At 45.8% G+C, this 13267-nt stretch overlaps 1 protein-coding gene across 3 annotated transcripts in view; it reads right to left on the bottom strand.

Moving 5' to 3' along the window:
- Positions 1–12561, bottom strand: part of FAM171A1 (family with sequence similarity 171 member A1) — a 131993-nt gene extending 119432 nt beyond the window's left edge. For 2 of the 3 annotated variants that reach the window (XM_072825693.1, XM_072825694.1), the window contains exon 1: positions 12399–12561. In XM_072825693.1, coding sequence (XP_072681794.1) covers positions 12399–12495 — 97 coding nt within the window. In that variant the 5' untranslated portion in view covers positions 12496–12561. The remainder of the gene's footprint in view (positions 1–12398) is intronic. The other variant, XM_072825692.1, reaches the window with a different exon arrangement.
- Positions 12562–13267: the final 706 nt, after the last annotated feature.

Genomic DNA, 13267 nt, shown 5'->3' with positions numbered 1-13267 from the left:
GAGTATAGAAAGATACAACCAATTTGGAAAAAGGTGTGGCAGTGTCTTGTAAAGTTGTTATGTTTTAGTTTTGAAACTAAACATTCGCCTACTCTATAACCCAGCAATTCTTTTTTTTTTTTGCAAGAGCAACAAAAACATGTCCAAAGAACAACTGCATAAAAATGTTCATAGAAACTATATTTACAATGCCCCAAAACCGGAAATAACTTGTATATCTATTAATAGGAGAATGGATATACTGTAGGATATTCACCCAGTGGAATACTATTCAGCAATGTATTGATACAAGCAACAGATGGATGTATCCCCCCCCCAAAAAAAAAAAAAAAAATAGTTACGGCAAACAAAGAAGCCAGTGTACATACGGTATGATTCCACTTAGTTCTATGATAGGCAAGAAAGTATCCATAGTGGAAAAAATCTGAACAGTGGTTGCCCCTAAGGCATAGAGGCAGAGATTTATTGGAGGCGGCATGAAGGAACTCTCTGAAATGATGGTAATATTCTGTATCATGATGGGATTTGCACAGGTATAAGCATATGTCAACACAAGATCGGTATATTTCCTTATATGTAAATTTTCCTTTGGGAGAAAAATCTAATGTTGAATACTAATTAATGACATGAATGCTGCTGTATTTGGAGGAAAGGGCACTGATATTTGAAACGTACTTTAAAATGCATCAAAAAATAAGATGGATTAATCGACGGACTGATAGGTAATAAAACAAATACAGTAAAATGGTAATTGTAGAATCTAAGTGGTGAGTATGAGTAAAATTAAAATTCTTTCCATTTTTTTTGTATGGCTAAACATTTTCATGAAATAAACTAGAAAAAATCTGTTATACTTCCATAATAGCATCATTTAAAAATGTATTTTCAGGATCATTGTGTAAGCAAAAAGGAACGAAGAAAGTTTTTTTTCAAAGAGTGAAAAAGATTAAACTTGTGCAAGTAAATTCAAATGCCAAATAAATACTGGTATTTCACACTTACTTCAGAGTGAATGAATAAAGCCCTCACTTGATGCCATAAGAACAAGGGCCTCTCATTATGCTCTATGGATCCAAATATACCTGAACAACTGTTTTACAAATAACCACATCCTTCCACCTCCATCTCTCCAGTTGTTGGGCCCTAACAAGTTTCTCTTGTTATATAAACTGTCTGCCAAATACTAATGGGCTCTGAACACAAGCCAGAAGATTCCCCCAAGCTCAGCTGGGTGTAACACCAAATCCCACCCTGCTCGACAGGACCTCCCTCAAAAACTCAGGAGTTACTTGTATGAGATCCTTATCACTTCTACACATCTGGACCCCACACAACATGAAGCACAGAGCTTGGCTCTTAGGAGCTGCTCAGTAAATAACTGCTCAAGGTTGGTTTCCATGGTTCAAAGGCAAACAGGGACCACACAAGGGAGTAGATTCGTCTTTCTTTGTAAAACCGACCAGGCCCATGAAGAACCCTTTATTTGTATTGGAAAAATGCAATAGGATCAAAATTGTGTGAAATTATGATCTAATCCTCCAAATCTTATGATGGCAGCACAATCTGAGGATACAGACAGTCGGCTGAGTGTCACAGAGTGGACTCCGCCACTTACTATGGGACTTTGCGCCAACGGTTTAACTTTTTGCATCTTACTATTTTACTTTTCTATAAAATGAGGTTGATATTTACACTTCACGGGAGTAACGTGAAGATTAAAGAAGATAATCCACCGAGGATGTAGCCTCACGTCTGGCAGGTAATAAGCACCCAGTGCATGTTAGCTATTCATTATTAGTATTTTTCACGTCTCTGTGAATGAAGCAGAGCGTGCCTGCCACGATCACACTGATTTAACATTTAATATAATACAGGTATCATAAATATATACCATTTGCTGAATTCAGTAAATCACAGTTACAGAAATAAATTTCATTTTCAGGTTCTCAGCATCAAAATGCAAAAACTAGGGACTACATTAAGCATCATGGTTGGTATCCCATAAGCTGTCCTAGGATCTCCTTGTACACAAGTCTGTCTGACTTAGAAGGTCTCAGGGCAGGGGATCCCTGGGTGGCGCAGCGGTTTGGCACCTGCCTTTGGCCCAGGGCGCGATCCTGGAGACCCGGGATCGAATCCCACGTCGGGCTCCCGGTGCATGGAGCCTGCTTCTTCCTCTGCCTGTGTCTCTGCCTCTCTCTCTCTGTGACTATCATAAATAAATAAAAATTTAAAAAAATAAAATTAAAAAAAAAAAAGAAGGTCTCAGGGCAGCAAAGGATGGAGAAGTTACTTGTCCAGAGCCCTTTCTGGAACTTGCCAAGAGAAGATGTTCTGCTATCCACCTTCCCATTTTCATTGACCTCTCTGGCAGGGAAACCTGCCTTCCTATCCTCTGTGGCCATTGTCCCATCATCTACATTACAGCTGTGGCAGGCAGAAGGAGGCCCCAGAGGAAGTCTATACCCGTACCCCTGGAACATGTGAATATGTTATGTTAAATGGCAAAAGGACTGCAGAGGTGATCAAGGTTACAGACTTTATGATAGAGAAATTTTCCTGGATTATCTGGAGGGCTCAATCTAATCACATGAGCCCCTTTTATTTATTTATTTATTTATTTATTTATTTATTTATTTATTTATTTATTTTTATATGAGCCCCTTTTAAAAGCAGAGAAGTCTCTGGCTGTGGTTGGAAAGATGCAGCAGGAGAAGCCTGAGAGAGGTGAGGTATGAAAAGGTCTCTGGGTGCTACTGCTGGCTTAGCCATGGAAGCGGCAGGTGACAGACTGCAGGTGGACTTAAGGAGCAAAGAAAGGCTCCAGCCTGACAGCTGGCAAAGAAAGAGGAACCCTGCCCTGATATCTATCTGCAAGGGACTGAATTTGGACTAGAATTTGAATCAGTTTGGAGGCAAATTATTCCCCAGAGCTTCCAAAATGGACTGGGGTACAAAGGACACACACCACCACTACACCCAGGAACTACCAGGGTAAAAAGGAGGAGCGAGCACCTCATCCACTAAGGCTATGCTACCGATTATTGTTTTAAAATCAGAATCTTGGGGTGCCTGGATGGCTTAATCAGTGAAGTGTCTGCCTTCAGCTCAGGTCATGATCCTGGGGTTCTGGGATTGAGCCCAGCAAGAGGCTCCCTGTTCAGCAGGGAGTCGGCTTTTCCCTCTCCCTCTATCTGCTGCTCTCCCTGCTTATGCTCTTTTTACCCTGTCAAATAGATAAATGAAATCTTTTTAAAAGTTATATCAGAGGGGTCCCTGGATAGCTCAGTCAATTGAGTGTCCAACTCTTGATTTCAGATCAGGTCATGATCTTGGGGTCATGAGTTTGAGCCCTGCATCTGGCTCTGTGCTGAATGTGAAGCCTACTTGGGATTTTCTCTCTTCCTCTGCCCCTCCCTTTATTTTTAAAGAGAGGAAGTGTGTACACTTTCTCTCTTTAAAAATAAAGTAAAACAAAAATCTTCACAAAAATTTTACATTAGAAAGCTTTCCCTCAATACAAATTCAGTAATTCTTCCATTCAAATTCTGAGCTCAAAAAAAGTACAGTGAAGCAAAGGAAATACTCATCTGACTTGGAAATAATTAACTTTTCTCATTAAACTCACATTTCCTTGTCCCTATGAGGTGCAGTTAAAGCAAAACAAATAAAATGATAAAATCATCTTTTATAAACTCAACACTCACTTCAAAGGTATCTTTCGCTATGGCAGTTTTCCCTGTACCACTTGCTCCTTCCCACAAATCCAAAAGACCTTGCCAGTGTTCACATTTGAGTATGTGTTTATGTGTTTTACATAAAATGAAGGGTTCAAAATAGTTGAACATATTAGATCTATATTTAATCATCTTATCTCCCAATTCAACTTAAGTAATATAAGTTTTACCTAATTGTTCTGGAATTATTATTTGGACGTTGGAAATCACCATAGTACCTACATTTCCAATCAATGCTGTCACTGTTTAAATATCTAATTACCAACAGAACACCTCTTTTTAATTTTAAGATTTTATTTATTTATTCATAAGAGATACACAGAGAGAGGCAGAGACATAGGCAGAGGGAGAAGCAGGCTCCCTGTGGGGAGCCCGATGCAGGACTTGATCCCAGGACCCCAGGATCATGACCTGAGCCAACGGCAGATGCCCAATCACTGAGCCCCCCAGATGCCCCCTAAAGGACATCTCTTAACCAAACTTATAACCATTAGGCACTCTGAGTGATACCCGCATGCTTATGCTCTCTAAAATTATACTTCCTGGGTCCCACTGTGAATAAATCCTTGAAATACCCAGAAATACATATCACAACTTACAGGTGGAGTTTCAGTCAGACAAGTGTTACTAGGTTTCGTCTTAATTTAAGAGACTCTAGCCCAGTTATAAAAAGGTCCCTTAGTGATATCTTCCCTAATTTATTTTTCCAGGTCTCTTCCAGTTGGATCATAAAATATTAGAAGGCAAGGACTTCTAAATAATCAAGCTTACCCCAAAATAAGGTGTTCCCTTCCACAACACCGTCTTTTGTCTAGTATATATTTCACATACTTCTGTGTCTTCATACAGCATATAGTCGGTATTTGGGGTTATAAGGGCACCAACAAGAGCCCAGCTGGAGGTGAAGGGAAGTGAGGGTGAGGAGGAATGATGGTCATCCAGGGGTAATGAGTGGAACGTTCTAGCTAGGGAAGATGACTTAAACTGATGACACATGGATGCAAAGGTTGGATCAGTACATGAAGAAAGGTGGGAAAGTTGTCAAGACCAGACTCAATAATTTAGACTTTGTACGTTAGTCAACAGGAAAGTATTAAATGTTTTTCTGCAGGAGAGAAAGGTGAATAATGGGGTATTTGAAGAGGGACCCATGGACAGAGCCTGGGCTGAAGAGATTAAAACAGGGAGAGGAAGACAGGATGCTTTCAGCAAGCACCATATGAGGGGAGGTATGTGCGGTTGTGAAAATGAGGAGAAAATGAGTGAATGAATGTTTATGAGATCTAATGGGAAGGCAAGTATGATACTTTAATGTGAAGCAAGGTCTTCTTCAACCTTAAAATAACCGAGTGATTCTCTCATTTCCTCCATTCTATACTTACTTTTTGACCAAAGCCCTGAACTCAAGATCAAGATTCTCTCCATTCTCAAGGTCACCTCCTTGGGAGAAGCCCCAAGTTGGGGCACTTCATTTCCCTTCTCTTTTCTCCCAGCCCCTGAGGTCTGAATCCTATACCCTTGCTTGGAGTCAATGTCCAGAGAACCCATCAGCTGCTTTTCTGGGACCTGTCCAAATGTCATGGAACTTCCCTGTCTCAGCTACACTGAACCTCTTTGTTCCCAGTGAGATCGAAACTGCAGGAGGTCAAGCGGTTTTTGCTCTTGCTGTGTTGCCCCACAGGTGCACGGTCCAGGTGTTTCACTCCACTCTCCCTCTGCACCAGGGCCCAGGGCCGAGAGCGGGTGGGGTCATCTGCCTAAGACAGGCACAGATATTATAGGTGGTATGCTGAGCCCGAGACAGCGTCTGCTGAGCCCCTGAGAAGCGCCTGGGAGGCCAGTCCAATTTGGGGGGGAAAGATTCTTCTTTTCATCATATAAAGGCATTGGGAGGCCTACAGTGACATTTGATCACAAGGTTCTTTTACCTCATTTAGTTACCAAGAGATATGTTTTAATAAAAATTAGGCCAAAATTTAAAAGCAACCAACATTTCTGGGGTACCTGGATGGCTCAGGTGGTTAAGAGTCTGACTCTATCTTCCTTTTTAAAGATTTATTTGAGAGAGAAGGAGAGAGAGAGCGTGCGCTCGTGCATGTGCAAGTGGAGAGAGGGCCAGACAGGGAGGGAAAGGAAGAGCGAAAGAATTGAAAGCAGATTCCCTGGCTTGGATCTCACAACCCTGAGATCAAGCCCCGAGTTAGGCTCGGCACTAAGTGTGGAGCCTGCTTGAGATTCTCTCTCCCTCACCCTCTGCCCATCCCCTGCTCACTCATGTGTACGAGTGCTCTCTAAATAAATAAATAAACAAACAGGCAGGGGTTGGGGGGTTTCCATATTCTCCCTGTAGGTATGGCTAATCCCAACTCTAGAAGGTTGGATGCACTCTGTTTATAAACAAATCACAGCCTCCTGAGTTCATCTGGAAAAAAAAGTCGTTTGGTAATAGTGATGGGGGAGGTCCTTAATGCACTCCCCAAGGATTCTCTCAACATGGCTCCCATTTGGCAGGATTTTGTTAAAAAATGCAAAAATTCCATGCACTTCTCCAAATGTTATCTTCAGCAGTTCTGGTGCCCCAGAATGGTCCATTGCCACTGTACCATTACCCTATCTGGGTGCCCATTTCTTTTCGTAGTTCTTGGGGGTCAGTATCTGTATCAGTTTCCTATCGCTACCATAACAAATTACCACAATTCAGTGGCTTAAAACAACATAATTTTACTGTCTTACAGTTCTATAGGTTGGAAGCCCAAACAGTATCGGCTGGGCTACAATGAAGATTGCCAGCAAGAAAGCATTTCTTCTGGCCATTGTGGGGGAGAATCCATTTCCTTGTCTTTTCCAGCTTCCAGAGGCTGCCTGTATTCCACGGCACATGGTGCTTCATCCATCCTCACAGCCAGCAGTAAAAATATCTTGTCTCTCTGACACTGACACTCTGCTTCTATGGTCACATCTCCATCTCTATGATCTCCCCACCTTGCTCTTGTTAGAATCCTTGTGATTATATTGGGCCTACCTGGAAAATCCAGGATAATCTTCCCATCAGAAGATCCTTAACGAGCTCTACAAAGTGTCTCTTGCCATGTAACTAATATATCCACAGGTTCCAGGGTTTAGGACGTGGACATCTCTAGGGATCATTCTTCTGCCTTCCAAAGGGTCCATGTGATGAGAAAGTGCCATGAGCTCAGGTCACCTTAATTCTCTTGGCCTGAGTTTGACCTCAAGGTTCCTTCTGTACTTCATAAATTCATCTATCTTGATCTAAAGATATCTACATACATAAAAATAAATAAATAAAAAATAAAGATATCTACATAAATGTGCCATATAAATACGCCTGTAATGCTACTGACTGTGTGGACTACAAGGTGGATAAGTGATCTTAGGAGATACCCAGATTTTGAGTCTGGTTAATAGACAACTTTGGGTATGCTAGGTTGCATGTTGAAAGATGAAGAGTTGGGGGCAGACTCGGTGCACTGCAAGGGAGAGGTTTAGTAGCATGTTGGAAAAAAAGAAATAGAGCTAAGACATCATGTCAAGGCAAGAAAGAGAAAAAATGGAATCATCCACATAAAAGGACTTCATTACTGGAATCTGTGTGGATTAATAAATTCTGTAAAGAGTAACTGAAAGAAAGAAAAAAAAAAAAAGAGCAAAAGTTTGCAGCCTGACTTGAATCCAGGAGGAAGAGGAGCTGGCGAAGAAATCATTTCAAATGGAGGCTTGACCAGAGGAAGAGAGAATCACCCGAAACATGCTGACATAACTGCTTTTAGGGAACTTATTATGAAGTCTTTCTAAAGTTGTGAATTGCCTCAAATTTTGCCTATTTGCAAGTTTGACTTTACGAAAACAATAGCTTTTTTAATGTAGGGCATAGTATTGGGTCACACTGTAGAATTTCTTTAAAAACAATTATTTCATACAATTAACTGGTCTACTTACAGGGCTAACGCTTAATTTTAAAAATCCATTTCTGGGTGCCTACTTGGAGGAGTGAACAACTCCTGAGCTCAGGGTTGTGGGTTCAAGCTCCACACTGGGTGTAGAAATTAAGAAAAATAAAGAAACTTAAAAAAAAAAAAAAAAACATTTAAAATACACTAAGTTCCATGTTCGGTGGAAATGAATGATTTAGCCAGGGCTGAGGTCTTTAAAAAGTCCTTAAATTAAATTCAGTGAAATCAAATGAAAATGACTTGTTCACAATTATTTCTTTGTAACTTTATCAAACTGTAATAGCATTATTCGGGTACCTGATAACTTCCATTAGACAGGTTGCACAAAAAAGTACAAGAGGTATTCTTCCATTTAGATTCCTGATAAATTTTTATACAGTTTTTCTTTCAATAGTATTATACATGCCTATGTTTCATCTAATTTATTTCCATGTGACTTCTTAGTGTGTAGTATTCATTAAATTATTAAATGCATATTTCCCAACTACAATAAAAATGTGCAGTTAGATTTGCAGAGGTATCAGTAATTTTTTTTACAATGAAGAGTTAACTAAAACTTTTTTTTTTTTTTTTTTTTTTTATGATAGTCACAGAGAGAGAGAGAGAGGCAGAGACACAGGCAGAGGGAGAAGCAGGCTCCACGCACCAGGAGCCCGACGTGGGATTCGATCCTGGGTCTCCAGGATCGCGCCCTGGGCCAAAGGCAGGCGCCAAACCGCTGCGCCACCCAGGGATCCCGAGTTAACTAAAACTTAACAGGTACTTTCACTTGCAAGCTCAGTTTAGAAATCTATACAGTATTTTCCCTTTTTGGTTAGAGTGTTAAGCAAATAAGCTGTAAGTTACAAAATGTTATAGGAAAAGTACAAACAGGATACAAAAATAACTCATAAAGTCATTTCCACGCCTTTGCCAGAAATCACCTAGATTTTTCTGTTGCTTTTGCAAAGTTCCCACACCTGGTGTGCAATAAAGCCCAGTGGCCTCTGCAAGTCCAAGTACTATACTATAGTTTCCCAGGATGCGAGCCCATGAATTTTATTTAGATGTTATGTTCTTAACATAATAGCAGCATAAGTCATGTTTGCCGGATGATCCTCCTGATGTCTTACATTGCTTCGTGGTCTTTCTTGGTGTTCTAATAACTGAAATTTGAATTTGGCAAAGAATAGACCTCTCAGAGAGAAGAAAGACAGCCAACCATTCACCTCAAATGTTATGACAGATTGTAGCTTTTCTGAGATGAACATAAAGTTAGCACATCATTGCAAAATACCTTACTATTAGATACTGAGCAGCAAACTAAAGATCATACAATTTAAGTCTGAGCATGAAGTCCTTAACCTAGCTCTGACCTTTCTTTTGGCAAGCAAAAACAGTGCTGGGCTTCAAAACTACGTCTCTATGGAGTGCATCTGCACAGCTTACTGCGCTTCAAGGCGTGCTCCCCCTAGTAAGCCAGCCGCAATGCACAGTTGTCCAAGAGGTGAAAAAAATAAACAATAGCCAGTACTTCTGAATAAGCCTCTTTTTTTCCTCAGAAAAAAAGTAGATGCCATAAACACTATGGAGAAACTTAGATGAAAACAATAAAAGCATGCAATCATATTCTAGAGCTGGTTCAAATTCATGATTAGCAAAGCAAAACTTCACTTTGACAACTGTTGCCAATGAAATCCCTTTGCTGGGTCAAAGCAGCTACGGTGAGAAGAATCTGAAGCCAAACTTTAAATTCTATCTTGAATATATGGAGAACAAAGCAATGCCAAGAAATTTTGCAGATGTTCATTTCCTTAGATGAAGTAATAATAAAGACTCATTTAATAAAGAAGGTGTCATTTATTCCCACGGATGTTACTGCAACAGTATACAGTATGTATCTGTGTGTTCCAGGTTTTTAAGATAGTTTTGCTTAAGCCATTTCTAAACTCTGTTGGTATATGAGGTATGTGTACAATACATGTTCAAAGTATGATTCAAGTAACCATTTCTACAATAAATGCAAAACTCTTATAAGTTAGGTTTTAGAGAAGGTAAACAGTTAAGTTTTCCTCTAAAAAAATGCATCACGTTGCACTATAATTTATGTATTAGCGGTCTTCAATCCTTCACTCCATCAACCCTACCTAAATACCAACTATGCACAAAACAATCTACAACCTGCTGTGGAATCGCAGAGTGAAATCAGATGTAACATTTTCCTTCCTTGTGTATGTGATCTAGAAGAGAAGAGGTGAATTTAAAAACTACATTACAAGTTGGGTGTCAAGATGGTTCGAAGAAATCAGTGGGGGGAAGGAGACCTGCCAATGTCAAAGGAGCAACTGTCCGTTTTCTTAAAAATGGCCCTCACTGAAGGGCACTTGGGTGGCACAGTCAGTTAAGTGACTGACTCTTGGTTTCAGCTCAGGTCCTGATCAGAGTCATGGGATTGAGCCCCTCCTTGGGCTCTGTGACACCTGGCTTGGGCCACTGTGCTCAGTGTATAGTCTGCCCTTCCCCCTAGCCCTGCGCATCCTCTCTCTCTAAAATAAATAAATCTTTTTTAAGAAAAAAAAAAAAAGGTCCTAGTGCAAAACCTAGATGACGGATAGTGAGACCATGACTTCTGGTGGAGCTCCTGGGCTCAACACTTTAATAAGCCATCCTACTCAATCAAGGCAGTAATCCTGGGGGAAAAACATTCCAAGACACTTGGTCTTCCACTCAAGCCAAACCATGTACTAAGACCCTCCAAAACATGGTATAAATATCCCCACTAGTTGGCTACTTCTCACGCACCTCATAGAAAATTCCATTTCTGAGAGTTTAGTTACCCAATCTGATTTTTAGCAGTAAGATTTCTGTAAAGTGTGGTCTTCAACCTAAACCTAGCAGGTTTTGTTCATGACTTTTTTTTTTTCCCCCAATGGAGGCCATGCCTTCCTCTATTCTATAAAGGCATGAACTTAATGTTTCTATATATTCATATTTCAAGTGCAAAACACTCAATCTGTTCTTTGGAATTAATGGCCTCGTTGAAACACAAATATCATATTCATTAAAATAGCTGATTCAAAGAGCAGTGGGGTATTAATGAAAGAGGCTACAATTCTACACCGATGATCTAATCTTCTAAACATTCATTTCCTACCGAAGAGACATATGGGTCTTTTTTGTACCTTGTCCATGCCCCCTTTTCCACAATATACATTACTAAATTTATACACAGTTCCTAACAGCCCTTCTCTCTCACAGCTATAGAAAAAGCAACGCATGAAGGAGATGCCAGCAAATGATAACAGCAAGTGACGACGAGGAAAACCTTTAATTCAACATGTAGGTAACAAGCTAAACCCAGCCGTCTATGGGTAGAAGCCTCCTTGCCTGTCACAACATCACGGGTGGAAGTCCACCCATGGTTCTCTGCTCCCAGGCAATCTAGGCTCTGGATGTTTCTAACACAGGGGGAGGACGTTAGCATGAAGAAAAGGGGGGAAGTCAGGGTCTGTGCAAGGCGATGGTGTGCTCCTCCTTCCTACCATCCACACGCCGACCCTACAGGGCATGCATGCATCCTTCGGCCCGGGAATAGGCACCGGCCAGGAGCCGGTGGGGCGGGGGGGGGAACAGGAGGGGGGTGGAGGTCTACAGTGCTGCAGGGGAACAGTCTCTGGGGAGCCCCGGGCGGCCCGAGGGAGGCCCGACTGCGATGTCCAGGGTGGATGCGGATGCTCAGCTGCCGCGGCCTCATTCACCCTTTTGAAAAGGCAGGCAACGGAGAAGCACTCCATTCTGTCCCCACACACGCGTGCAAAGGCAGCTCCTGGGTGCCCCCCTCAAGAAATCCTTATTTTAAAAACAAAAGACAGGCTTGTGGCCATTCTCAGAGGCGGCCCCTTGACACCCAGGTCTGGAAAGCAGATTTGCAGAGGCCAAAGATTAGACAAAAGGCATGAGCTGGCGACAGACAGACCCAGCGATGATTTTTTTTTTTTTTTTTTAAAGTGCTCAAGGCCTCCCAGTTCTAATTCCATCTCCCCCTTCTCGGGGACGATTCCTGGGGGCGCCGAGCAAATCCCTGGAGGCCTGGAGAGGACGTCGGACAGGGAGGGACAGGAGACCCCGAAACTTTCCCAAACTGCGGCAGGCTGGCGGCGGGCAGCGGCCGCGGACCTCGGGCTCCGGGCTGCGGGCTGCGGGCTCCGGGGGGCACCCCGGAGGCGGCGGCCACCCCTCCCTCCAGCGCCGCCGCCAAAGGGCCGAATTCGGCCCCCGCCCTGCCCCGGGTCTCCAGGACGGCGGCCCCGAGGGCGCAGCGGGCGGCGGCGGCGGCGACCCCGGGGCAGCCCCCGGTCGCCCCAGGGCGAGGGCGAGGGCGAGGGCGAGGGCGAGGACGGAGCCTCGCGCCCGGGTCGCGGCCGAAGGGCAAGGCCCCCCCGGGCGGCTGCAGGCGGGGCCGCGCGCTCCCCTCGGCCGCCGCCCCCGCCGGAGCCCCCCGCGCCCCGCGCCCCCCGGCGGTGCCGCCCCCTCGGAGCGCGGCGCGGGGGCTGCAGGCCGGCGGCCCCGCTGCGGCTCGGGCTGGGGCCGGGCTGGGGCCGGGCTGGGGCCGGGCGGCCGCGACACAATGCGGCCCGGGAGGCCCGCCGCCGCCGCCGAGGCCCGCGGCCGACACAAAGCCCCGCGGCCGCCGCCGCCGCCGCGCACCCACCTTGGGCTCCGGCGCCGGGCTCCCGCGGCGCCTTGGTCCCCGCCGTCCAGACGTTGCAGCCCAGCAGGCAGAGCAGCAGCGCCGCCGACCTGCTCATCTCCGCGCCGCGGGGCCCCGGGCGGCTCGGCTCGGCTCGGCTCGGCTCGGCTCGGCTCGGCTCGCCGACCACCGGCACGGAGCGGCGCGTCAGGGGCGGCCGGGCGCCGCGCCTCCCTCCATGGCGCTGGCTCCGCGCGCGCCGGCCGCCGCCCGATTGGCCCGGCCCCGCCGCCGCCGCCGCTCCCGCCTCCGCGCGCCCCGGCCGGCTTCCCCGGAGAGCCGCGGCCGCCGCTCCGCCGGCGCCTTAACCCCTTCGTGCCTCCCGCCCCGCCCGCGGGCCGCGCCCGGGCCCCGCCGTGGTGCCACCTGGCGGCCGCCGGGCCGCGCGGGGAGGGGGCGGCGCGCCCACGAGCCCCTCCGCTCCGCCCCGCGCCGTGGCCCCGGGGCCGCCCGCGCCCCGCCCCGCCCCGCCCCCGCCCCCACCCCGCGCCCACGAGCCCCGCGCCCACGAGCCCCCCGCGGCGACGCCCCTCCGCTCGCCCGCGCGCCCCCCACCCCGCGCCCCGAAGCTTTGGACGAAAAAAAAAAAAAACACCTGCATTTCGGGGCTGAGGCCCTCGCACCTGTTAACAGAGCGGCCCCAGGACGCATTTGTGTCTCGGGGCGTGGCCTGCCTCAGTTTCCTCGGCATAACGTCACCTGCGGCGACTCAGCTCCCCAAGATTGACAGACACCCAGTATTGAGGGTCAGCGGAATCCGTCTCTCGCCCCCATAAACTGTGGGAGGCCCTCTGTGCCTCAGTGTGCACAGACGGACGGCTCCACGGGCC

This window comes from Canis lupus, chromosome 5 (assembly GCF_048164855.1).
Source record: "Canis lupus baileyi chromosome 5, mCanLup2.hap1, whole genome shotgun sequence".
NCBI classification, from domain to species: domain Eukaryota; kingdom Metazoa; phylum Chordata; class Mammalia; order Carnivora; family Canidae; genus Canis; species Canis lupus.
The sequence above is the reverse complement of the archived record's forward strand: the minus strand, read 5'-3'. Positions and strand labels throughout refer to the sequence as shown.